The following is a 24,403-nucleotide window of genomic DNA, read 5'->3' as shown; positions in this document are numbered from 1 at the left end:
AGTTAAAGATATTATGCGACAGTGTATTATTCATAGATCGCTGTCTGCAGCTCAGTTAGCCGACTTGTAGCCTTTTTGGGCAGCAATCATTGGAAGTTATTATTTCCATATCTGGACCCAGAACAACTTTTTACAGGTATCATGACCTACCTGTATGAAGAACACTTCTCGGAATAAAGAAAAACAGTTTAGGTGCAAAACCATTTATCATACGCTGAGCAATAAAAAAAATAAAACTAAGAAAACTATGAAAATTCTGACATTCAAGAAAATGAGCTAAGCCGGCTTCATTATTGGCTTCATACTGGATGATAAATCAGGTTCATCTGTAGACTATTTTGCTTGAGTACGGTATATTATTTTATACACTTTGCGGCAGAAATTTGATGTGACTCCTAATTCTGGGATATTTGACTGTTCACAGCATTTGGGTTTTATTAAACCTTTTGGCTGTGCAGTTGTCTTTTTATATAATACTCTACATAGTATAGTCTGGTAGCTACACGTGAGCCTGATTTGGAAATATTGCACTGGTTAATAAATGACCCACATAACCCTTACATTTAGTTTTTAAAGGTTATTCTGCAAACTTACTTTTTTAACCTTTTTATCTTTCCTATATACAAACTTATATGCTCTTTATGTTTTGTGCCTTCTGGTTAAAGAAACTATATACTTTTTTTCTTTGTGTTTACTTTATATATTTGTATGGTATTCTAGACCAAACTGCAAAATATAGTGTACTGGCATATATAAATTTACCTAATTTAAGCCATAAGGACACTCTGGTGAATGGTAAATACGGGTAATTTTTGTAAATTGGCCAGGAAGCTAACATGTATACTTGTGTTGTGAGCAGAGGCTTACCTGTGATGTTATATCACTATTACATGAGTACAGTTTTGCCTGCAGTCCCATGTGAATCCCACAGCTGCGAGCACCCAAAAGCAGCAGCTCATAACAGTGCTTAACAGAAGGTCCTATGGCATAAATCTCCTAAACACTAAAATACACGAATTAAGGAGGTGCAGATAATATTATTATTAGCATCATTCCAATCAGAGACAATGATATCACTAGGAGCGACAATAATCAGAAATGAACAATCAAGTATCCCCTGGAGGCCAGCTGCAAGGACTCAGAACAAGAAGGAAACACAATAGCTTGGAGTCGCCTTTACCCTTGGGTGCTGGCTGCAGCTGCAACCCCCGTTTTTTGTCCATGAAGTCTAGTTAATATACTGTGGTCAATCACACCTTCCCAGTATTAGTCTTTATTTCAGTGGAATAAAATGAATATATACTTTACATCAAGCCTTAGGAAACATAATTGGCTAAGCAGAGGTAGTGTGTGATCATTCTGTATAGTCCTAGAAGAAGTGTAACATCCTCACAATGTATAGATCAGGGTTTGGCCATATTGTTATTATTATTATTATTATGTAAACTAACAGTATGTAAAGAATTTATCATATTCTTTCTTACCCCAGTTTTATCACACAGGCGCAGAGTATGGAAAGATCCCACAGCAAATAGGTCTCCATCTGGTGCCCAAGAAACTGAGGTGATAGGATATTCATGAGATGTTGAGCTGTACAGGGCCCGTCCATAGCTGTCCCAAACCTTTATAGAGAATAAAGAGATGCATTTATTTGACAAATATCCATAATAATAAAATGGGAATGGCCAATAAAAAGTTTTTAAGGTTACAAGAGGTTTCCCATTGCTGGCACTCCTAGAGGTCAGTAGTAATTTGTGGTTTACCGTATTTTAAATTAACAAAGCACCAACTTCAAATCAATGAGCAGTCGGTGTAATGCATGGACATATAAGGTTCTCCTACGGGAGAGGTCCTTTTGTAACGGCTCTTTATCCCCTTCACAACTGCTATACGGCTATACACATCCTATCTGCACATGCCACAACAGTGTCAAACTTTAAATGGCCATATCTCCTGAACCGGGGAACCTAGAAACAAAACTGATGGAATTTTATTAGAGAGGAGCATCTCTTCTTTAATATTTAAGATGAAACAAAATTGGAGATATCTACTGTTAAAGTTACATTAAAAAATGTGATTTTTAAACACAGATCTCAAATACCGACTGCAACTTTAACAATGGATATCTCGGATTCTGTAACACCTAGAAACACAATCTTGGTTTTAAAAGGACACCTAATTTGTTTGTAGGTGCCATGACTCAAGAGATAAGACTGTTTCAAGTGAGCCACCTCCAGCCTGTAAGCTAAAGGCAGAATGCAGAAGGAGCTGCAGAAGACACTCTGCAAAAGAACATGCACCCTCTGCCCCTGAACCTGGACAATGGCTATGGATTGACGCTGTACATATTTATAGCATCTTTTGTAATTTAAATAAAAGTTTCACATGTCGTAAAAAAATTTAAAGTAAAAATTGTTATGTGACGTATTAGTACATCACACGGTGGCAGCAGGTGTATGGACTCACGGGCTGAGCCCACTCCTTATAAAGATGGTGGGTATTTGCTGTATATTGCAGCAAACACCCAACGGCAACACCCACAATTTGTACCAGCACCGATTGTGAGTGTCAACCCTTCCATCGCCGCCACTTGGGCAACACAATATTGGCTTAGAGCATCGATCCGTTTCCATGGTAGCCTTGGTTCTCTTTGTAGCTTATTACAACGTGCGATTTGCACATTGTAACAGATGACGTTGAAAATCCAAAATGTCCGATGTATCAAAATATAATAACAGCTATTCCTGGCATTTAACCATGTAATGAAAAATAGAAGATAAATAAAAGTGATCAAACTGTACAGTCCTCAAAATGGTAGCATTGAAAATGTCATCTCATCTTGCAAAAAAGTACACCACATATAGCCCCATACACGGATGTCGTAATGAAGAATTTTTTTTTCTGTACAGGAGGTTTTAATTTTTGTAAAAGTATGAAAACATTACAAAACCTATATAAATATGGTATCCCCGTGATCGTACCGACCCAAAGAATAGAGTAGACATGTCATTAGGGGCACACAGCGAAAACTGCAAAACCCAAGCCCACAAGAAAATGGTGCAAATGTGTTTTTTCCTCCAATTTTGCTGCATTGGAATTTTCCCGCTTCCAAGTACACGGCCTGGAATATTAAATACTGTCTCTGTGCCATTCTGTGCAATTTGCTGCGCAGAAAACAATCCCTCACAGAGCTCTTTACATTGAAAAATAATAATTGAAAAAAAAGTTATAGATTTTTGAAGGTAGGGAATGAAAAATGGAAATGCAAAAACAAAAAAGGGCCTGTTTGTTAAGGGGTTAAAGAAGAGCAAAACAGAACTGCAAAAATTAACCTGGACATTCAGGAAACAACAACCCTCAATCACAAAGATGTTCATCTGACCTCAGTTTTCCTTAATAGTGCATTTGAAAAGCAGATTACATATTGCAAAGCTAACTTTACTATAACAACAGATATCAATAGACAAATATTCACTATTGTATTGGGGAAATTATCAAGAATAGTGCCTCATACACCCAGTCTTGTCTTGTGTGCTCAAGAGATGCATAGATGGGAGCTAAAAAATGTATATAATTTTTTTCAGTGTAAATCTGCCATTTCAAGAGGGAGTAGGGAAGCCCCCATTCCAACAAGCCCCATCCAATTTTTTGGTAAAGTGGAGAGCAGAACAGGGACCACTACAATAAATAGTAGCAAATCTGAAAAAGACTGGCTTAGGGGGGGTTCATCAATTCTCCCAATGTGTCATTGGAACTACCCAAGTATAATAATTTTAGTTTCAAAAATTTTCAGTTTTAGAAGCATAAAAGCAATTTTCTTTGTTCATTTACCTATATGATAATAGAATACGACAAAACAATATCTACGCACCTTATATTTACAGTCCTCTCCAGCAGATAGGATCAAGTCATTCACAGGATTCCAGTCAACCTTCAAAATGACTCCCTCGTGAGCTTTCCACTTAAAAGACGAAGGAGAAGTTGTGAGCTCCAAGTCATAGAAATATGGTCCAGTTCACCAAGTTTACCAGCAACCGGGACCTTCTAGTGTTTGACATCCTGCATATTGCTGCCATAGTATTAGATAGGGGCTCTCAATGGAGAACCATCAATTTTAATGGATATTTCACTTCAGCAAAATGTCCAATTGGACTCTGCAGAAGTAATAAGGGAGTCTCTTCCTCCACCCCCCTCAGACAGCTGGAAACAACAACATATTCCTGTTTCTGGAACCCCTCCAGTAGTTCACAGCTGTTTTGCACAACCAAGCTATCATGTCCTAGGTATCGGGAAACAGCTGGAGGCCTTAGGACAGCTCCAGATCCAAGATTTCCGTGGACCACCTGTATTTTGTGTCATACCACCATGATTCCACACAAGTTACATCTGGTATTAAAATATACGCTGTTTACAATGTCGGAAAACTTTAAATAGCAGAAAAATATTTCGGCATTTTTCTGTGACAGGAGGTTTTGCTATGTCTAGAAGCCTATGTCTAGGTCTTAGGATTATTGTAGTGCAGAGGAAGTATGAACGTTTTTGTAGTCATATTTTAGGATTATTAATGACCCTGGCTTTGTATATATGACAGGAGTCAAGCCACCTCCTGTTTTTACATACACAATATTGTGAGACATTCAGTAGGACATTCTATAGTTTTGTATAGCAGCAAGAAATGTATCTCTGATCATCAGTGGGAAAAGTCTAAGGGTGGGGGCACAGCTGGTGGCAGAGTGGCCTGGCACAGGGGGTTTCTGCCCCGTGCACTACCTCAACCATGTTAAGGTTCACCTTGGCATGGTTTTTGCACAAAGTATGCCACCCGCTGGATACATCAGGAGACCTAAGCCCATCAAGTATCTTGATGCATTGCCAGAAGGTGGGGCTTTCATCATACACTGGCGCACAATAAATCTCCCCCTAGAAGTGCAAGTGTCGTGGACACTACTGATTTATTAGGATATTACTGAGTGTGCATAGAGAACTGAAATACTTTGTCTGTCTGTAGGCAAGTAATAGATGGATGTCATTTGATACCTGTAATACTTTGGAACTTGGCTGCAGTGGTTTAATGATCAGCTGTTTTCCTACAGGGTAGAGGACTTTCTCAGAATCAGGACCCCAGGCAACAGAGTAAACCGGCAAACCTACACAAATTCAAGGAAAAAAAAAAAAAAAAGTACTTAGTAGGCCATTATTAGAATTAAACTAAAAACCTAAGTAAGGTTAGAAAACTTGTGTGGTATTCATAGTATTTACAGGCAGGTGGAATATCATGGTGTGAACAGTGGCTTTTACACACATTGGTACAGTAGTAAAAACTTTGAGGCAGATTTACTATTTCTGTATAATTTACAGAGTGCACATTTTAAATAGACAGACAATCTAAGGCCCAATTCACATCTCCATTAGGTTTTTAGTTATTTCAATCAGTTATTGTGAACAAAAATACAGATGTGGGTGAACACAGATCAGGTAAAGTCTTTCACTTATACTTTACCTCTGCAGAGTCTACGGAAAGACCTGTTCTGTGTGTTCAACCACTAATGGCTTTGACTTACAATATTATTATTATCTGGAGCAGGTTCCTGCTGTAGTCTTGACATCACCTACAGCCTTACAACACAAACATAGGCTGGCCATGACAGGCGGCAACAGCACTGAACAGGAGGGGGGCCCAGCCACATATAAAAAAAATATTCCAGGCTAACCCCTTTAATAAAGTAGTCTGCTTACACACACTAACTTGTTTAAAATACTGTGAACAGAACGTAGAACGCACACTGTACTGATCATTGGAATCGCCATAGGCTTGACAGTAGCTTTAAAACCCCCAATGCCTGACAAAAATGTGATGATCCCAAACAACACTTTTTATATTGGTCGGAGTTCACTAATATGGTAATATAAGATGCTTTTTAAGGACTTTTTTTGGATGCTGCTTGGTCATAGACTATAATATACAATCTTAGTTTAACAGATCTTTGACAAGTTCATATAGAACATAGTGCAGAGTGGTCGATCGATGCCAGTGCTCAGCTCTGGGCGCGGGTGTGAAGCCTGCTCTTTGTTATTTATTCTTGAACAAAACCCCTCCACTATTAGATGACAGCGGCCCCACAATTAACGCTGCTGTTTAAACAAAGTACTCAGCTGGCGCAGCCAAGTCTTGTAGAGATTGGCCTAGAGGGAGGGACAAACGCCACTATTCTCCCCACTGGAGGCTCAGCAAGAAAAAAACCAAAGTTGTTACAGAACAGGACTAAGGCTTCTTTCTAAAGGCAGCCCCGTGTGGGGGGCAATCATCATTAAATCAGGGGAAGAAGACCATTAATAAAAAGCTGGCAGATCCGATTCCTTCGTCAAATACACATTGTACTGGTGATGTGGATTATGCTTCATAGTGCATCTTAGAACATATTATTATCAGCTCCTCATTCATTATAAGAGTTTATATGTGAAGCACTAATGATCCTAATCAATGTACATTTTTATAATTATGCTTTCTAATTCTATTCATTCTAATTGGGGAATACCTGGCATTTAGGACCACAATCTGCAAAGCAATAATATACAGTAGTCTATGTTGTTCCCTGACTCCATAGGTTCTGCATGGGAATGGCTTAGTAGCAACCTGCCAAACCAACACAACCAATATGAGGTGTAAAGATAGATGAAACAGGCAAAGGCTAAGTTTAAGAAAGTGTTCAGAACTCCGCTATCATCTTCCTTCTCTAAACCAATAATAATGGAAGTCTAAGAGATCATCACTTGATTGTAATGGACATTGAATGGCTTCCATTAATATCTATTTGCACCACTTCCATTACTGCTTACGTTATTTCAGCAGGAAATTGGACAGGAGATATGCTGCAAACTGACACGAAGGGGGAGATTTATCAGAAAAGTCTGAGGTAAAACTGTTCCAGTTCCCTATTGCAACGAGTCAGAGCTCAGCTTTCATTTCCCAACAGCGGTTTATAACATGAAAGCTGAGCTCCGATTGGTTTCCATAGGCAATTTGAACAGTTTTACCTCAGACAATCTGATAAATCTCAAAGGCTCAGTTCACACCCGCTGCAGGCCTCAGTTATTTACTTCGGTCACTAAATAAAGTAATGACAGAAGTCTAACAAATCTGTTAAAATGTCCAATTTTCCGTAACTTTAATTAGACCTGTTGCTTTAGTGACCGAAGATGATACGGGGAGTTCAAACACAGGTGTGAACTGGTTCTAACATTGCTACAGATATATCATCTGACACTAACAAACCTGGGGCAGTTTAAAACAATCTAGTCTAACATTACACTGCAACTTGTAATCTGAAAATGATGTCACCACATAATAATCATAGTGAGAAACTGCGTGTAAGTGAATGGAAGTAGCAGTGCTGTGTGTGCTACCAACAGGGAACACTGGCTAGAGAAAGTACATGAGCTCCAGTATTCCGTATTACCTACTTACCATTCTGGGCCAATGTGGATCTCAGCATACCACTTTTAGACCATATCTTTATGTGTCCATCTTCACCAGCTGCAGAAATACAAAAATAAGTTTACTGGATTTTGCAAAAGGGTGAAATGTGGTGTTATCGCCATACTCAACATATGTTTTTTGCTGTGGATGAGCAGCTGTTTTTCTGAAACATTGAATAATTATAATCCTTATAAGAAGAGTATACAGAGTAAAATATGTATAACAGTATCAATTAAACATTTCAACAATTTAAATGGGAAACACAATTTTTCCCTTTAGTAAAATAGAATATAATGTTACACTGGAGAGTTAACTACTGTAGGACTGTGGCCAGAAGTATGTGACCCATGGAACATACAGTAACACTCCATTAATCTGTAATGGACTGGAGGCTGCCTCTTCGAGGCATTGCTATGAAAATTTCCATTAGAGTTGATCATTTACTGCAGCAAATAACTCCCACAAACTCCCTTATTAGCGATGCTGATCGGGAAAACTTAAATGTAAGTGAGGGATTATAAAAACTGAACAAATACCAACATATTTCCCAAAATTTGTGCGGTCAAATATAGCAGGCTAAATTCCAATTGGAAGCCACAATAATGGAAACAGCATGAACACGAGAAACGTTTGTAAAGAAGTGAAATGGACTAACCAAAACATGATTTGTATTGAGCATTCCATTCCATTCTGAAACCGATCATCACTGAAAAATGATGAGAGCTTCCCTTTAAGGCTAATAGCTAAAGGTGCCTAATGGACCCTGAGGGAGGTGACACACGTGGCTTTTTTAGGCCGTTTTTAGATTGTAAAAACCACACGCTTTTTTGAAAACCGTATGCGTTTTTGACAGGTTTGACCAATTACCTTAATTACCGATCTGAAGACGCACTAATAAAAACAGCCTACAAACACCACGTGTCACACCCTTAGTCCCTTCTCACCAGTGAGAACGTATGTTCTTGAGTATGAGGAGGGTCAATGGAAATAGACATCAGCCAAACAAGCATTTGTAAGACAGTGGACAACAAATAAACCATCGATACCCCATGTCTTAGGATCAGATAATATTGCCATCTTATAATGGTTCAGTAGGCATTTCCAAAAGGATATAAAACAGGTAGAGGTGACGTAAAAGAGGTCTCATAAACTGTAAGCTCTTGTGAGCAGGGCCCTCACTCCTATTCTTCCATATGACGGTTTGTAATCTGTAATGTAATATTTGTATATGCCCCCTATGATTTATAAAGCGCTGCAGAAATTGATGGCACTATATCAATAAAAATTATTATTATACACTCACCGGCCACTTTATTAGGTACAGGCGGTCCCCTACTTAAGAACACTTGACTTACATACGACCCCTAGTTACAAACGGACCTCTGGATATTGGTAATTTATTGTACTTTAGTCCTAGGCTACAATAATCAGCTGTAACAGTTATCAAAGGTGTCTGTAATGAAGCTTTAGTGTTAATATTGATTCTTATGACAACCCAACATTTTAAAAATCCAATTGTCACAGAGACCAAAAAAGTTCTGGCTGGGATTACAATGATAAAATATACAGTTCTGACTTACATACAAACTCAACTTAAGAACAAACCTACAGACCCTATCCTATATGTAACCCGGGACTGCCTGTACACCATGCTAGTAACGGGTTCGACCCCCTTTTGCCTTCAAAGCTGCCTCAATTCTTCGTGGCATAGATTCAACAAGGTGCTGGAAGCATTCCTCAGAGATTTTGGTCCATATTGACCTGATGGCATCACAGTTGCCGCAGATTTGTCGGCTGCACATCCATGATGCGAATCTCCCGTTCCACCACATCCCAAAGATGCTCTATTGGATTGAGATCTGGTGACTGTGGAGGCCATTTGAGTACAGTGAACTCATTGTCATGTACAAGAAACCAGTCTGAGATGATTCCAACTTTATGACATGGCGCATTATCCTGCTGAAAGTAGCCATCAGATGTTGGGTACATTGTGGTCATAAAGGGATGGACATGGTCAGCAACAATACTCAGGTAGGCTGTGGCGGTGCAACGATGCTCAATTGATACCAAGGGGCCCAAAGAGTGCCAAGAAAATATTCCCCACACCATGATACCACCACCACCAGCCTGAACAATTGATACAAGGCAGGATGGATCCATGCTTTCATGTTGTTGACGCCAAATTCTGACCCTACCATCCGAATGTCGCAGAAGAAATCGAGACTCATCAGACCAGGCAACGTTTTTCCAATCTTCTACTGTCCAATTTCGATGAGCTTGTGCAAATTGTAGCCTCAGTTTCCTGTTCTTAGCTGAAAGGAGTGGCACCCGGTGTGGTCTTCTGCTGCTGTAGCCCATCTGCCTCAAAGTTCGACGTACTGTGCGTTCAGAGATGCTCTTCTGCCTACCTTGGTTGTAACGGGTGGCGATTTGAGTCACTGTTGCCTTTCTATCAGCTGGAACCAGTCTGCCCATTCTCCTCTGACCTCTGGCATCAACAAGGCATTTCCGCCCACAGAACTGCCGCTCACTGGATGTTTTTTCTTTTTCGGACCATTCTCTGTAAACCCTAGAGATGGTTGTGCGTGAAAATCCCAGTAGATCAGCAGTTTCTGAAATACTCAGACCAGCCCTTCTGGCACCAACAACCATGCCACGTTCAAAGGCACTCAAATCACCTTTCTACCCCATACTGATGCTCGGTTTGAACTGCAGGAGATTGTCTTGACCATGTCTACATGCCTAAATGTACCGAGTTGCCGCCATGTGATTGGCTGATTAGAAATTAAGTGTTAACGAGCAGTTGGACAGGTGTACCTAATAAAGTGGCCGGTGAGTGTATATCTCCCATTAGCCGGGAAGGATGATGCGATCTCCTCAATTGGGGGGCAGACAGACCTCCCTATACTGGAGCTTCCTATCTACATTACTCTCATCCTCAGCTATTTATTCACATCGGAAAGTTGAGTACAGTTTTTTTAGATTGGAGTATAAATCGAGTTAGGGTTTTTCGGCTTTTTGTGCTGAAAAACTCCTCTTATACTCGAGTACTTAGGATAATTATTTTCTTGCATGAAAAGCCATCTATTAACAATATGTACGCCAATTTATTTGTATTACTGATGATTTCATACTCCTCCTTAACTAAAAATACTCCTCAAAATGGTGAGAGTATTATTACACTTCTCGAAAAATGATATTGCAAACTCTGAGGTCTTCTATGAGCTCCCAACAGATAAAAATATAGGATTATAATAGTTTTTGACACTTGATTTAGAACAACAGATTTTTGGCATTTTTTTTTTGTCGATTTTTGGTGTGACAATGATGTGCCGACTTACGGTTTAAAGAGTTACTAAACTTTCGACCAAATTACATAAATATTGTAATATGGTATTGTAGTAAACTTTGTAATATACTTTATTAAAGAAATATTGGTCCTTATTTAGGCACTTCATGTAAATCAGCTTTCGGTCCTATATCCACTGACAGAAAAAGATATAAGTACCTGATACAGTATCTAAAAATGTAAAGGGTTATTCTAACCTAAGCACTGACATTGAATTTAATTAATCTGACATAAATATACAATTCTTCACTTGGATGTTATTAAAAAAAATGTAGATGTGTGAATTTACCATAAACGTAGCCCTATTGTCTCTTAAAACTAAGATTGTTGTCCTTGGATACGACCACCACTGCTGGAGTGATTGCGCAAAGAAACAAATCGTTTTTGCATATAAAATGTCTTGGAGCCACTGAATGTCCTGCAGCCGTCCGTGGTAATAAATACTAAATCCAGATTGTCGGTTGCCTTAATAGCGTATACGTGGCCACCGCTGCTAGAGGCAGCGATCTTGTTTTTAAGCGACTTAATGATTACATTTATGGGAAATTATTCTCACACAGCTACATTTTTTAATAACATCCAATTAGAAAATTGTACATATATGGCAGGTGAATTAAATTAAATGTAAATGCCCAGATGTGAATACCCCTTTAGCCAGTCCCTAGAATGATTGAGGAAATAACATAGTCAATTGCCTCCTTATCTTTCTGAAGTAGATGGATCCCAGGGGACTTTCAGATAAAATGCTCACTGCAGGAGAAAGAAGAAACAGAAAAAAGTAGCCACTTCCCATAATTAAAGGGGTTGGCCTCTTTTACATAGGTTGCTCATGTGCCTTTACTTCCTTAATGTTCATCGAGTGATTAAGCAGCCCCGCTACTTACACTTGTGCTGAGTGCAGCAGCAGGAAAAGAACTAATCATCCTCCGCCCCCCTCACCTCTTACTGTCTCTGTCAGTGAGGATGGAGTGTGAGAAGAGAGAGACAGTGGTAGGTAGCTGTGTATATATACACAGAGTGCAGCATGGTGAGAACATGGAAAGACTGAAGCTTTCAAAGCAGGCAAAGGCACGGGTACATATACATGGAGCTGCATGTCTAATGGAAGAAAATTATTGAAAAATGACCAACTTCTCTAAGTATAATACAACTATTGCTCTTATCTGCTCTATTCATTTCTGAAATAAAATGAAAATTATCTTCAGAGATTTACTTACTATTTAAGACTGCTTGGCAGTCCGAGAGAAAAATAAGATCGAGGCTTTAGACTACTTCCTTTTACTATGGATAGACATGGACAATTAATACTCTGAAACCCAAACATTCAGAATTTTCACAGTGGTTTTGATTTGAGATGTACAGTCTGTACACTGATCATAGTACTGATAATGCAGAATGTTTATTCCATATACCATTCACACCACATCTGTGTTATAAAACCACATTTTACCTGTTACCAATGCTGTTCCATCATAATTCCAGCGACCAGCAAGCACCGCTCCAGAGTGAGCATCAACACTTTTCTCAACTCGTCCCAACTTGGATATCAGATGGAATTTTCCTAATAAGAAAGCACGAGATATATGGTCACTTTTTAAATTGGTTTTCCCAAAAAATGAAGTGCTGAAAAATGTTTTCTAGATCTCTGCTTTTATCCTGTGGATAAATACTGGTGCTTGGGTCATGTGACATCACACAGGTGCACAAGCCATTAGTATCACAGAGAGTAATCAGAGCTGTGTGATATAACGAGCCGTGCACTCGTGTGATATAACATGACCATGGACAGGTTTTTATCCACAGGAAGTAAACAATACAGCATGACACCAGATCCAGAAAACCAGATCCAGAAAACCAAAGATAAATTGATACAGAATCTATATTGGAAAATTGTGTTGTAAACCTTTTTAGAAAAACAATATCAATTATTTGCTAAAAGTGGACAACCCCTTTAACTAGGTATAAAACATGGAGGCTGTATGAAGCACAGACACTTACCATCAGAGCTTGTAATTACAAACATATCAGACTGCCCTTGCTTTTTGCTGCCCACATTTTTGGGGAACCAATGAAGGTCAATAGGATATGTGTCATCTGGAAGTTTTACAACCAATGAAGTTTCGCCATTTAGCAAGTTCCACTTTAGAATCTGGTGGTCATCACCGCAGGAATAGAGCTCATCTGCAGAGGTCCAACCCACACAGCTAACAAGCTCCTTATGTACTAAGGAATTAAGGAGCTTAACATATGGTCTTCAGAAAAAAGCTTATAAAATCACAGAAGTTATCGCCCAAATGACTTAAATGCATTTGACTAATTTTCATTTTATAGTTTAGAACAAATCTCCATTTCCATGAGGTCTGGAACTTTCCTGCTTATCCAACCCTGGCACTCTCTCTACATCCATATGTGTATCCAGTGCTTAACCATTATCACACTGAATCCCATGAGCATGGATTGGTCCTTGGTGAGCATTGGGATTGTCACAAGTGTTTTTGTTCATACTAATAACTCAATGTCAAGTCACATCTTACATACAGGTAGACATGAACTTTGCAGGTCATAATGTAAATCCTGCAGAAGTCATGACAGCACTCCACCTTTATTTGCTCTACAGTCTCAACCACATCCCCTCATTCCTAGTTACAGGACAATAATGTTAAGACATAAGATGAGACATTCATTCTCACTACATGAAGAGCAGGTATTGGGTAGAAAAGCTCACAGCTTATATTAGTGATCAGTACAAGATCCAAAAGGACTTTGCTCACCACTACTCACAGATGAACATTGATGGAGTATATGATAGGAAGCCAACATCTTTCTGTCTTTCATTACATCTTCTCCTGACAGCATGTTGCATGCATTGGGAACACTACAGGGGGACCTTTGTACTATGGTTTTAGTGTAGGAAACTTTACTGTAGCTAATCACGGACCTCAGAATTCACAAATTGTAAATATGACACATAAATGATGTACATGAGGCAAAGGGATTGTCCAACCACAACAACGCGCCTATCAAGTTTTCCCCTATACACGGAATAGGGGATAATTTGCTGATCATTGGGGCTTCAGGTGTGGGAACTACACAGATCATGATAATAGAGGACTGTTGTACCCCAAATGAACGAAATGACAGGTCGGACATGCACACCGCTCCTTCATTTACGAGCTATGGCACTGCCAGCAGTAGCGGTGTACTGCACTCAGCTATCTCTGCCGGTGCGGTGCCATTGAAATGAGTAGAGCATCAGGTGAATGTGCGATCATCTGCCGAGTGCAATTATGGGTAGAACGGATCTTTTTTCATGATTAGTGCGGGTTACACCACTGGGAGCCCCCACTGGTCTGTAAATTATACACTATCTAGGTCAGTGATGGCTAACCTATGGCACTGGTGCCAGAGGTGGCACTCAAAGCCCTTTCTGTGGGCACTCAGGCCATCACCAGAGATGACTCCAGGTATCTTCCTGCAGTCCCAGACAGCCCAGGACTTGCTGTGCACAGAGCTATTTTAAAGTGACAGCTGTACCTGGGACTATTTTATGCTTTATTGGTGTCCTCAGGTGCTGGTATCAATGAAAGCTGTGACAGAGAAGGGAGTATAAATCACAAATTAAATTTCTGTGTTGGCACTTTGCGATAAATAAGCGGGTCTTTGTTGTAGTTTGGGCACTCGGTCTCTAAAAGGTTTGCAATCACTGATCTAGGGGATAGTGGAAAACTTTGTTTGATGAGGCTAGACAACCCTTTTAAGTCACACACACCAAATACAGGCAGTCCCAGGGTTACGTACAAGATAGGCTCTTTAGGTTAAGTCAGAAGTGGCATATTTTATCATTGTAGCTGCAGACCAAATTTTTTTTTGTCCCAATGACAACTGCATTTTCCAGATATTTTTGCAGTCATGGGAACAAGGATTATCAATAAAGCTTCATTACAGAAACATTATAGCGGGTGCGTGTATGTGTCATGTATTTACAGTATGTGAATGCTGAAGGCAGTGATTGGCTATAGCAAACAAGTTTCTTGGTATAAAACCATAGTACAAAGGTAGCTGGGCATCCCCTTTAACAAATGGCTCCATTCTCTTGAACACATACGATTTGTCGATTCTAGGTTTTCTAGGTTTGAGAGCCATTCAAATGGATATGAAATCAATAGTTTTAGCCTGGTAAACTCATTGAAGATTGAAAGATTAACTGTAAAGGTTTTTTATTTTCCACAAATCAATAACTCTTGGAAAGTAAAACAAGTTTGTCTATTATCTGTGTTATCTAAATTCAGCAGTTTCTTTGCTATCCCCCTCAGATTACCCGAGTGCTGCAGTAGCAGCTTCCTCTGCTGACAAGCCGTGTCTGTAATATAAACACATCTACAAATTCTATGACTCATGGAAGGGGAGGAGCTGCTGCTCCCTGTTGACAGAAGAGGAGGTCACGTGACAGAGCTCTCTCTGTGTATGTAGCAGTGCTGGATGTGTCCAAGACTATGGATACAGATCTCCCCTGTTCCCCAATCAGTCCCTCCATCTCAGTCTGTGATTCTACAGAACTATCTCCGTCTCTCTCTGCACCTCATGCTGCTCCCCTCCTGCACCTTGTCATCAGCAGTATCAACTCTGTGCAGATAAGCTATTAACCCTTAGTGCTCAAGCAGCACAGGCATAGACTTCATGTACTAAAGATTTCTACCACTTATTACATGTTCCCTGATCCTCCATGTGATGGAAGCTGCCAGGCTAGTCACATCCTGTAAGTGCCCTGTGCAGTGTTCACTGGATTAACTTTGAGAGAGAACACAAGGCATCATGGGATATGTGGGCAAGCTAACTGGCACCAGCCTGAGGGCATAGACAGACAGATATTAGTCTTTGGAGAGAAAGATTTTTGTCTAACACTTTCAGAACAGACAATGCCATAACTTTGGAAAGAAAAGGGTAAGCACCACAATGTAGGCATTGTTCTGTTTGTTTTTAAAGGGGGAATCACATATAATAATTTGGTAAAATCCCCATAACTTTACAGTTACGCTTGAAGTTTTGCTCTGTCAGCCTCAGCAAAGGCGAGAACTGCATGAACATGAAATGTACACATATTCTGAGACACTGACATTCAACAAAAGCTGTGCCATTTTCTTCTCTTCCACAAAACTTGGCATAAACTGTCTAAAAACATTTGCCGTATTGTTTTCTAGGACTTCTGCTTTCCAGGAACACATCACACTTTACACCAATGGATCCTTTCCAGATTCTTATTGTAAAGGATATGCTTTGGTTCTTTCAATAAAGAAGTCTTCAGTCTCATTGTGCAGCGACTTAAAGATGTCTGTAAATAAAATTTAGACCTACAGAAACGGAAACAAAATGGGGAGTTACTATGAAAGCTTCCAAATAATAATCATATACTTTTACTTTCTAGTTAAAGGTATGGGGTGTAGCAATAGCCACAGATTGCAGAGCAGTGGCGGTCCGTCACACAGCAATCTTAATTCTTACACAGCTTCTTCTATTGCCAGCGCCTGAGTACTTACACAGTGGAGTAGTACACCCCAATTTCAGTGCAACAAGAGGCTGAAGTGCAATGACTTGAACTTCTTGTCGCATTGGTGATGTCACATTGGAAGGGGTGCAGCAGTGCTGTAAAATGCCCCATATAACAGATACTTTAGGTGTTGTGGTCACTATTACAGCAGCATCTAAAGTGTTTAGTGCTAAAAACCTAGTAAACTTAGCCTTTTTTGCCTAAAATTTAGTTTAAAAATAAATTCTGCCAGACAATTGTCACTAGCCTTCTCTAGTATGTAAAGAGCGCAACCAAAGCAGAGGAGGGCAGAGTCTACTCAATGTTAACCGTGCAGATTCCAGGTGCACTTCTCAACCCGAATAAAATTTTAGATTATGGCTGGATGTGGTGGCAGATGGGACTATGAACATTAAGTTGGGTACATACTACCACAACATCATAAGAACTTTAATTGACCATCTCAAGAGTGATTCAGGAGGTGGATAGTGACAAGTTTTTTTTTACATTTACTTTTCTTTCACACAAAACGAATGGCACGTCCGGGCCAGGACCCGAGCCTAGCATCACTTTTGGCTGGAGAGGTCAGGGCTCCTCATCCCTCCCCTCTCCATAGAGAGAAGTGCTGCAAGGCCTTACATAGAGCATGCTTTTGCTGCATCTTTTTTCCAGCAGCAGCACGGTACAGTGACACCCGCGTGTGTTATCAGTGATTTCCACTGATAAACTACTGAATTTATTGTCTGTGGCCATTTGCAAGACTGATTTTCTCCACGAACCCAAAGTCAAAAACAATTGTAGCACACACGTTTTTTCCACGTCTAGGGCCCACGGACTTCAATAGAAGTCAATGGGCCGAAAAAGAAAATGCACAGGCATCTTTTGTCCATTTTTTTTCTTTTGTCTGATACATTTTCTTGTACGCAGACATCATGCAAAAAAGTGTTTATACTTTAAGGGGTTTAACCTTTCACATTTAATTCATTATATATATATATATGTAGCAACACACCACGATCCAGCTCATTTAGGTCCAGGTGTAAGATTTAGTAAAAGTTGTGTTTATTTCATCGATTAAAAGTATACATCGTGGAAATACCGAGCACCAGCTCAGGGTGAGCTGGTGCTTATTTTTGTTAGTGTTTTAAACCGCGGTATCGCGGTTTAAAACACTTTTTAAACTTTATAGCCGGCGCAGGGAGGTACGCGCTCAGCGCTTACCGTGCGCGCGGCTACATAAGAAGTGAAGGAGAGCCGCGGGCATTGTAAGCGCCGAGCGCGTACCTCCCTGCGCCGGCTATAAAGTTTAAAAAGTGTTTTAAACCGCGTTACCGCGGTTTAAAACACTAACAAGAATAAGCTCCGGCACCAGCTCACCCTGAGCTGGTGCTCGGTATTTCCATCTGAAACCTGCCACTTCAAGTGGTAGGTGTAAGATGCATATACCGAGCACCAGCTCAGGGTGAGCTGGTGCCGGTGCTTACTTTCATTAGTGTCCTAAACCACTGTATCGCTGTTTAAACACTTTTTATTCTTTACAGCCGAAGGAGCTTCGGCGCACCAAGAGCGCGACAGTGCGTGCGCCTACATAGGAAGTGAAGGAGAGCCGGTAACGTCACGCGGACACTAATAAAAGTAAGCACCAGCTCATCTTGAGCTGGTGCTCGGTATATGCATCTTACACCTACCACTTCAAGTGGTAGGTTTCCTTTAAAGAGAACCCGTCATGCAAAATAACCCCCTAAACTAAATATATTTTCATAAACTGCCATTAGAGAGCATTGCCTCTATCCCTTCATTGTCCCTCTACATGACTGTAAACCTAAGCAATGAGGTCCTAAAGCTGTATGCAAATGACCTGTGAAATGTCCAATGAAGCATTAGCATATTCAAGCTGTCCACTCTATTCATGAGTGGGAGGCACAGCCACACCCCCAGTGCTTGACTGACAGCCTGTATAATGATGTGAGGCTGTATAATGATGTGCTTCCTGGTGCTGGTGGCCACGCCCCCTGCAGCCTGTGTGTGCATGTGTGTGTGTTTAGGAGAGATACAGCAGCTCCAGGCAGCCATGTTACAGCAGAACATGTCACATTCATGTGTAGCTGATGTCTCTGTGTCTCTCACCTGTATATTAGGAGGATGCAGCATTTACTATACATTACACACAGACATGAGCAGGGGGAGGAGAGGGGAGGGATAACAGGGGTGACATCACTGCCTCTGACCATGTGACCAGCCTCATTTACATAATAAAGAATAGATGATTTTATAATGATTAATGTATGAAATAACTAGATAAAGCCTGGGATGGGATCCTTGTGAGCTGCTCTAACAGGTAGTAGTGACAGGACAAGTGACACAGACCTGATGACAGGTGTCCTTTAACCCCTTAATGACCGCCCTATCGGGAATCTACGTCGGTCATTAAGGGTACTTCTTCTGATGCGACGCCTTTCTACGGCGCCGCATCAGAAGAAGATTTCGGGACATCGGGTTATTATAGTGCCGGTGTCGGTGTCGGGCTGTGATATCACAGCCCAGACCCGGCACTAACACCCGGGATCGGAAAAACTCCGATCCCGGGTGTTTAACCCCTTACACGCAAGTGTGTCCCCCGTGGATCGGACCCCCCCGGTGTGCTTACCGGGGGATCCGATCCCTCCTGCCGCTGCCCCGGGTCCCGACGAGTGACCCGGGGCTGTCGGCTCCTCTTCTCGCCGGGTTCTGCCTTCCTGGCAGGACCCGGCTGTAAGTAACTGAGCATGCGCGGCATGCTCAGTTACTTACACTATACACTGCAATACAAGTGTATTGCAGTGTAGAGGCTTGAATAAGCGATCGGATGATCGCTTATTCAAGCCAAAAGGTTGAAAATAAGTGAAAGTAAAAAAAAAAAGATTAAATTGTTTTATAATAATAATTAAATAAATAAAATAAAGTCCCATAATCTCCCCAGTTACACATATAATGCAAATACAGTATATAAAACACACAAAAAATGTACATATTTGGTATCACCGCGTCCGTATTAATCTGTACAATAAATCTAAATCAATATTGAACCCGCTCGGGGAACGATGAAAAAAATAACCACGAAAAACTTCCCGTAATATACAATTTTTCATCAAACACTATCACAAAAAATGTTCTAAAAATGATCAAAAAAAGCTACATTCCCTAATATGATACGACTGAAAAGAACAACTCTTTTCGCAAAAAATAAGCCCTCAACCAGATCTGACAACAGAAAAATACAGAAGTTATGGCCCTAAAAAGTTGTCAATAGTAAAAACAATGCGATATTCTCCAATATTGGTTTTGCTCAGGAAAATTGAGCAAAGATAAGAAAAACTATATAAATGAGGTATCACCGCAATCGTAGTGAACCAGAGAATAAAGATAAAATATTATTTTTACATCACGGTGAACGGGGGGAAAAAAATGCTAAAAATCCAAAATAAAAATTGATGATTTTGTTTGTGTCCCCCTTGAAATAGTTAATAAAATCTCATGAATAAGCTTTAGACTCCCAAAATAAATTATCTATACATTGTATCTCATCCCGTAAAAATTAAGCCCTCATATGTTTGCATTACCAAAAAAAAATAAAAATGTATAGGTTGTACAATGTGACAATACAAATCTGCTGTGAATGGCGCCTCCATTCATTCTATACTCGGCTGTGCGCCCGTACAGAAGTTTACCACCACATATGGGGTATCAGTACACTCGGGAGGAATTGGGCATCAAACGTTGCAGTGCGTTTCATCATTTAATTTATTCTGAAAATGTCAGTTTGGCCTAAATGAATGTATGTTCCAAAAAAATTCCATAGTTTCTAAATCGCAGGTCCATATTGTTTTAACCCATGTGAAACACTTAAAGGGTTAATGGACTTAATAGAAGTTGTTTTACATATGTTGAGGGGTGAAGTTTCTATAGTGGGGTAATTTATGGGGTTTTACTATTACTTAGGCCTTACAAAGTCACTTGGAAGCTGAGTTTTCCCTCAAAATGTGAGTTTTGGCAATTTTCATGAAAATGAGAAAAATCGCACCTAAAGTTCTGCGCCTCATAACATCCTAGAAAAGTGAGAGGATGCATAAAATATCATCCCAACATAAAGCAGACATTCCGTAAATGTAATTTAGCAAGCTTTTTGGGTAGTTTTACTTCCTGTCTGGGAACCAGAACATTTCAAACTAGGAAAATGAAGAATTTTTACAAACTTTTGCCAAATTTTCACTTTTTTTCAGAACAAATCGCAAAACGTATCACTAAAATTTTATAACTAACATGAAGTACAATGTATCACGAGAAAACATTCTCAAAATCACCGGGATATGTTAAAGCGTTCCGAAGTTATAACCAATTATCGTGAGACATGTCAGATTTGAAAAATCGAGTCTGGTCATTGAGCTGAAAACTAGTGTCGGTGATAAGGGGTTAACATTAGTAGTTACTATGAACAAGCATATTACAGCTACATCATAAAGAAAACACCCTTTTGGCCACTACTCTACAACCATTACTAAAATTGTATTCCAATTTCTTGCCTTTTTTATCTGATTTCATGGTACTCTGGGCTTTATTGTAGTGATAAAACTGGAACATTGGAGCTTTGTCTAAAGACCATAAAGGCAACTTCTGACTTTATGAGAATAAAATCAGAATTTTAGATTACATTGATTTTAATTAAGTTTATTTAATTCTAATTTTAATATCCAAATTAGGAGGAGATAGTCGATGTATCTGCCATACGACTCGTTGTCATAGAAGGGATTCTCTTCCGTATAGTTTGTAGCTCCCACCATGACATCACAAGATTAGCCAATGAGGGCAAATATTTACTTTTCTTCAATTGGATGTTATTAAAAAAGTGTACCTGTGTGAAAATAACTTCCCATATTGAAGTCATGTTAACTGTCCTTGTATACGACCCTCCCCGCACCCCGGCAGCGGTAACCACACATGTACTATTGAGCTATGCCCAAACACCTGGATTCAGCATTCATTACCTCAGGCAGCACCAGGACATGCAGTAACATCAGGAAAATTCATATGCAAAAACAATTTGTGTCTTTGTGCAATCCCTCCAGCAGGGGTGGTCATAAGATGATGCCACTACATAGAGAATGGAAATGTACTGTTCTCTGTACCGATTCCACCACCTGTCTGATGCTAAAAGAAAATCAGCTGCATAATTCATGAGAGAAATCTAAAGATTGGGGTTTGAACTGCTACCAGTCTGCCACAGGATGTGGTACCAATCTGTGTCACCTCTCCTGTGGCTGAAACAAGTGACAAACTGCGCTTTATTTGAAAGAAAGTCTATTCTCCCAATGCGCTATAATCTGATGAAAACATTTTTAAAAAGATGCATAGCGATTCCCAGCACGCCTTAATTATTTATGTCAATTAAGTCCTTTCTGGGAAATTCTCATTTGAAACAATATGCTAATGAAGCAGTTTGTGGACTTTTTGTGTATCCTCAGCATCTGGAGCGTTGTTCTCTCCAATGGAGAAGTTGGAGATTTATCCTGTGATAATCATGTGGCAACTCTAAGGCCTGTTACACACTTGCGAGTGTGATGCAATGAACTCGCATCACACTCGCAACGCATGCTGCCGGGAATGCACGGCCCGAACGCTGCACCGCGAGAGTAAACTCGGCATGTCAGTTCACTCCCGGTGCGCAGCGTTTGGGCCGTGCGTTCCCGGCAGCTTGCGTTGCGAGTGTGATGCGAGTTCATCGCATCACACTCACAAGTGTGGAACGGGCCTAAGAGAAGATGGAAGTGACTTGGGTAGGAATAGCTGTGCTCATGGCACGGAGGAGATTACCTAGGTATACCAACAATCTCTTTAACATACAGAACCATAAACACTGCTTTTGAGCAAGAGATGAACAGTGGTTTTTTAAAGCAAAATCAAGCATGATAAATTAGGGGCACTTATTCATAGGTCCAGGCACAGTGATTGTGGTTATTATGCTATTGATCATAATGGACCCTCCATGCTGTAGCTTCAATGGCTGTTACACTGTGCAGGAGCACATCCTCCTCCTACTGTGTGCTGAAACTTCCTCTGTTGCAGTGAGGCAGCAGGCAGAAAGTGGGGTGAGTGCTGAGGGGTCAGAGAAGGAGACAGTCTGTGAAGCTACAACACAGAGGGACTGTTGAGAGCCCCAGGAGAGCCCTTCAGACTCATTAGCATATTTGTAAAGTAAGGAAAGAGACCATGGATAACAAATATCAAAAGATTACCACAGTCTATGAATAAGTGTCCCCGTTTTCGATGGTACAATTCCTTTAAAGACAACCTGTCAGTGAGATGTGGGACACTAAACCACCCACAAGTCCTTATGAACCAAATCGGCGTCAAGCGAGTACTTCTGTGACCAGTATCGGAAAAAAAAAACCTTTATACTTACATAGAGATGGGTCTGATAAGGTGCATCGGACCCATCTCTTGTGCTCCCAGCGCCTGCACTGTAATGCATTGAAGCCGGAGCTGCACACCCCAGATTTATTGTGCGCTGTACCTATGGCGCATGCGCTGTGAAGCTGTGGTGTGGTTGGCTGGCTTCACTGTGTGACTATGCGGGTAGCTCATAAGAAGGTAAATATAAAGATTTTTTTTGTTTAATAGTACAGACATAAGGATCGGCGAGTGTCCCAAATCACTACCATATTTCAAAACAAAAAAATATCAGAGAGCAGAATTAGCCTTAGTCTGCAAGAAGTCTAAATATGATAACACAAAACGTGTGCGTTTCAGGGGCCACGGACTACATTCCCGGGGACATTTTTCCTGTTCGCATGTCATTATTGTGTCACCCCCTTCATCCTCATAGACTGTAAACTCTTGTGAGCAGGCCCCCCATCCTATTGTTCCATAAGACTGTACTGTCTTATTTTATTTGTATATGTCCCCTATGATTCGTAAAGCGCTGCAGAATTTGATGGCGCTATAGAAATGAAGATTATGTGCGTGAAGACAGTTTCTGAGCCATGCTGGTCCGCGTGTCATCCGTTTTTGCAGATAGAAGGCTTACAAATTCTGCCACTAGCTTGTCCCAACCACATGATTGCAAACATGTCCGGCAACGCTGCATCATCCCTTGTTTTATGCCTCCCTAGACATCTATCAGAAGGTCTGAGCCACAAACACAGTGAAGAATCTGACCTGCTCTTAGTTTCCTCTCCACACGGATTCAGGAAAAACCCGGACATCTACATGGCTCCATTCAAATGAACGCGTCACATCAGATGTGCACGGAGCCCAAATATCATCCCCATGTCACAGCAGGAGAGGCCACATCAGGCCTGCACATGTATGAAGCTCCCCCATCACCACACATTACCTGCCCTGGGCTCGATCAGGCCTCTGCTCCCTGTTGCAGCTTTGCTACGCTTCCCCTCCAGCTTTGTGGCCGCGTTCCGTCTCTATGGTTACCTATCGCGAGATTTCGATTCTCCCTCACGAGATCTTAATGCAAACCGCCGAGACTTGATGCCCGGCGTGTGTTATCTATTGGAAGAAGGAAACCTGCGTCTCTGCTGCATGGGTGAAAGAATGTTCGCAGATGTTATACATCCCCGGAGGAAGGCGACTACAGACTACAAGTAACCGCCATGTTTGATCTTGGCATAAGTGATTCAAGTCTTCCAATCTCGGCTCTTCCTAGTAAAGAGCTCAATGACAAGCTTCCCGCGCAGGATACCTAGTCATCTCTAGTGCAGTTACCAGTCGTAAAGTCTTTCCTTACAGAATCAACTGTTTGATCAGTGTTAAAATACTTTATTACCCGCTACAAAAATCTCTTTTTGACAGACAGAAAAATGGCCGCGCCTGTAGACGCCTGATGGATCACATGACCTGACATTAACCAATTAGCGCTTCCAAACGGTAAAGACGCTCAGGTTCCGCCCATTAGTCTGTCCCGCCCCTCATAGACGTCTTTTTCCGTTGCTTCGCAACCTGGCCCCGCCTCTCAAACCGCCTCGTAGTTCAGTAACCGTCAATTATTGTCTTTCTCGTGGTAATT

The 24,403-nt window shown here is 40.7% G+C and overlaps 2 protein-coding genes and 1 long non-coding RNA gene across 5 annotated transcripts in view; 1 reads left to right on the top strand and 2 right to left on the bottom strand.

Moving 5' to 3' along the window:
• Positions 1-13,767, bottom strand: part of IFT80 (intraflagellar transport 80) — a 70,092-nt gene extending 56,325 nt beyond the window's left edge. The window contains exons 1-6 of the mRNA XM_072142910.1: positions 12,825-13,767; positions 12,277-12,387; positions 7,466-7,534; positions 5,038-5,147; positions 3,872-3,961; positions 1,485-1,622 (exon numbers count right to left, since the gene is read on the bottom strand). Coding sequence (XP_071999011.1) covers positions 1,485-1,622; positions 3,872-3,961; positions 5,038-5,147; positions 7,466-7,534; positions 12,277-12,387; positions 12,825-12,849 — 543 coding nt within the window. The 5' untranslated portion in view covers positions 12,850-13,767. The remainder of the gene's footprint in view (positions 1-1,484; positions 1,623-3,871; positions 3,962-5,037; positions 5,148-7,465; positions 7,535-12,276; positions 12,388-12,824) is intronic.
• A 1,938-nt stretch (positions 13,768-15,705) lies between these two features.
• On the bottom strand, positions 15,706-24,371 carry LOC140122251 (uncharacterized). The gene is made up of 3 exons (XR_011854300.1): positions 24,164-24,371; positions 23,720-23,915; positions 15,706-16,174 (listed from the first exon to the last, which is right to left on the bottom strand). It is a non-coding gene; the product is annotated as an uncharacterized lncRNA (long non-coding RNA).
• The window catches only part of SMC4 (structural maintenance of chromosomes 4), a 29,897-nt gene continuing 29,342 nt past the window's right edge, over positions 23,849-24,403 (top strand). Inside the window, exon 1 of one of the 3 annotated variants that reach the window (XM_072142906.1) lies at positions 23,849-23,981. The gene's annotated coding sequence lies outside the window, so the exon portion shown is untranslated. Of the gene's footprint in view, positions 23,982-24,181; positions 24,265-24,307; positions 24,398-24,403 lie in introns of those variants that run through there. The other 2 variants (XM_072142908.1, XM_072142907.1) reach the window with 2 other exon arrangements.

This window comes from Engystomops pustulosus, chromosome 3, assembly GCF_040894005.1.
Source record: "Engystomops pustulosus chromosome 3, aEngPut4.maternal, whole genome shotgun sequence".
Lineage (NCBI taxonomy): Eukaryota > Metazoa > Chordata > Amphibia > Anura > Leptodactylidae > Engystomops > Engystomops pustulosus.
This window is presented reverse-complemented; position numbering and strand designations above follow the sequence as displayed.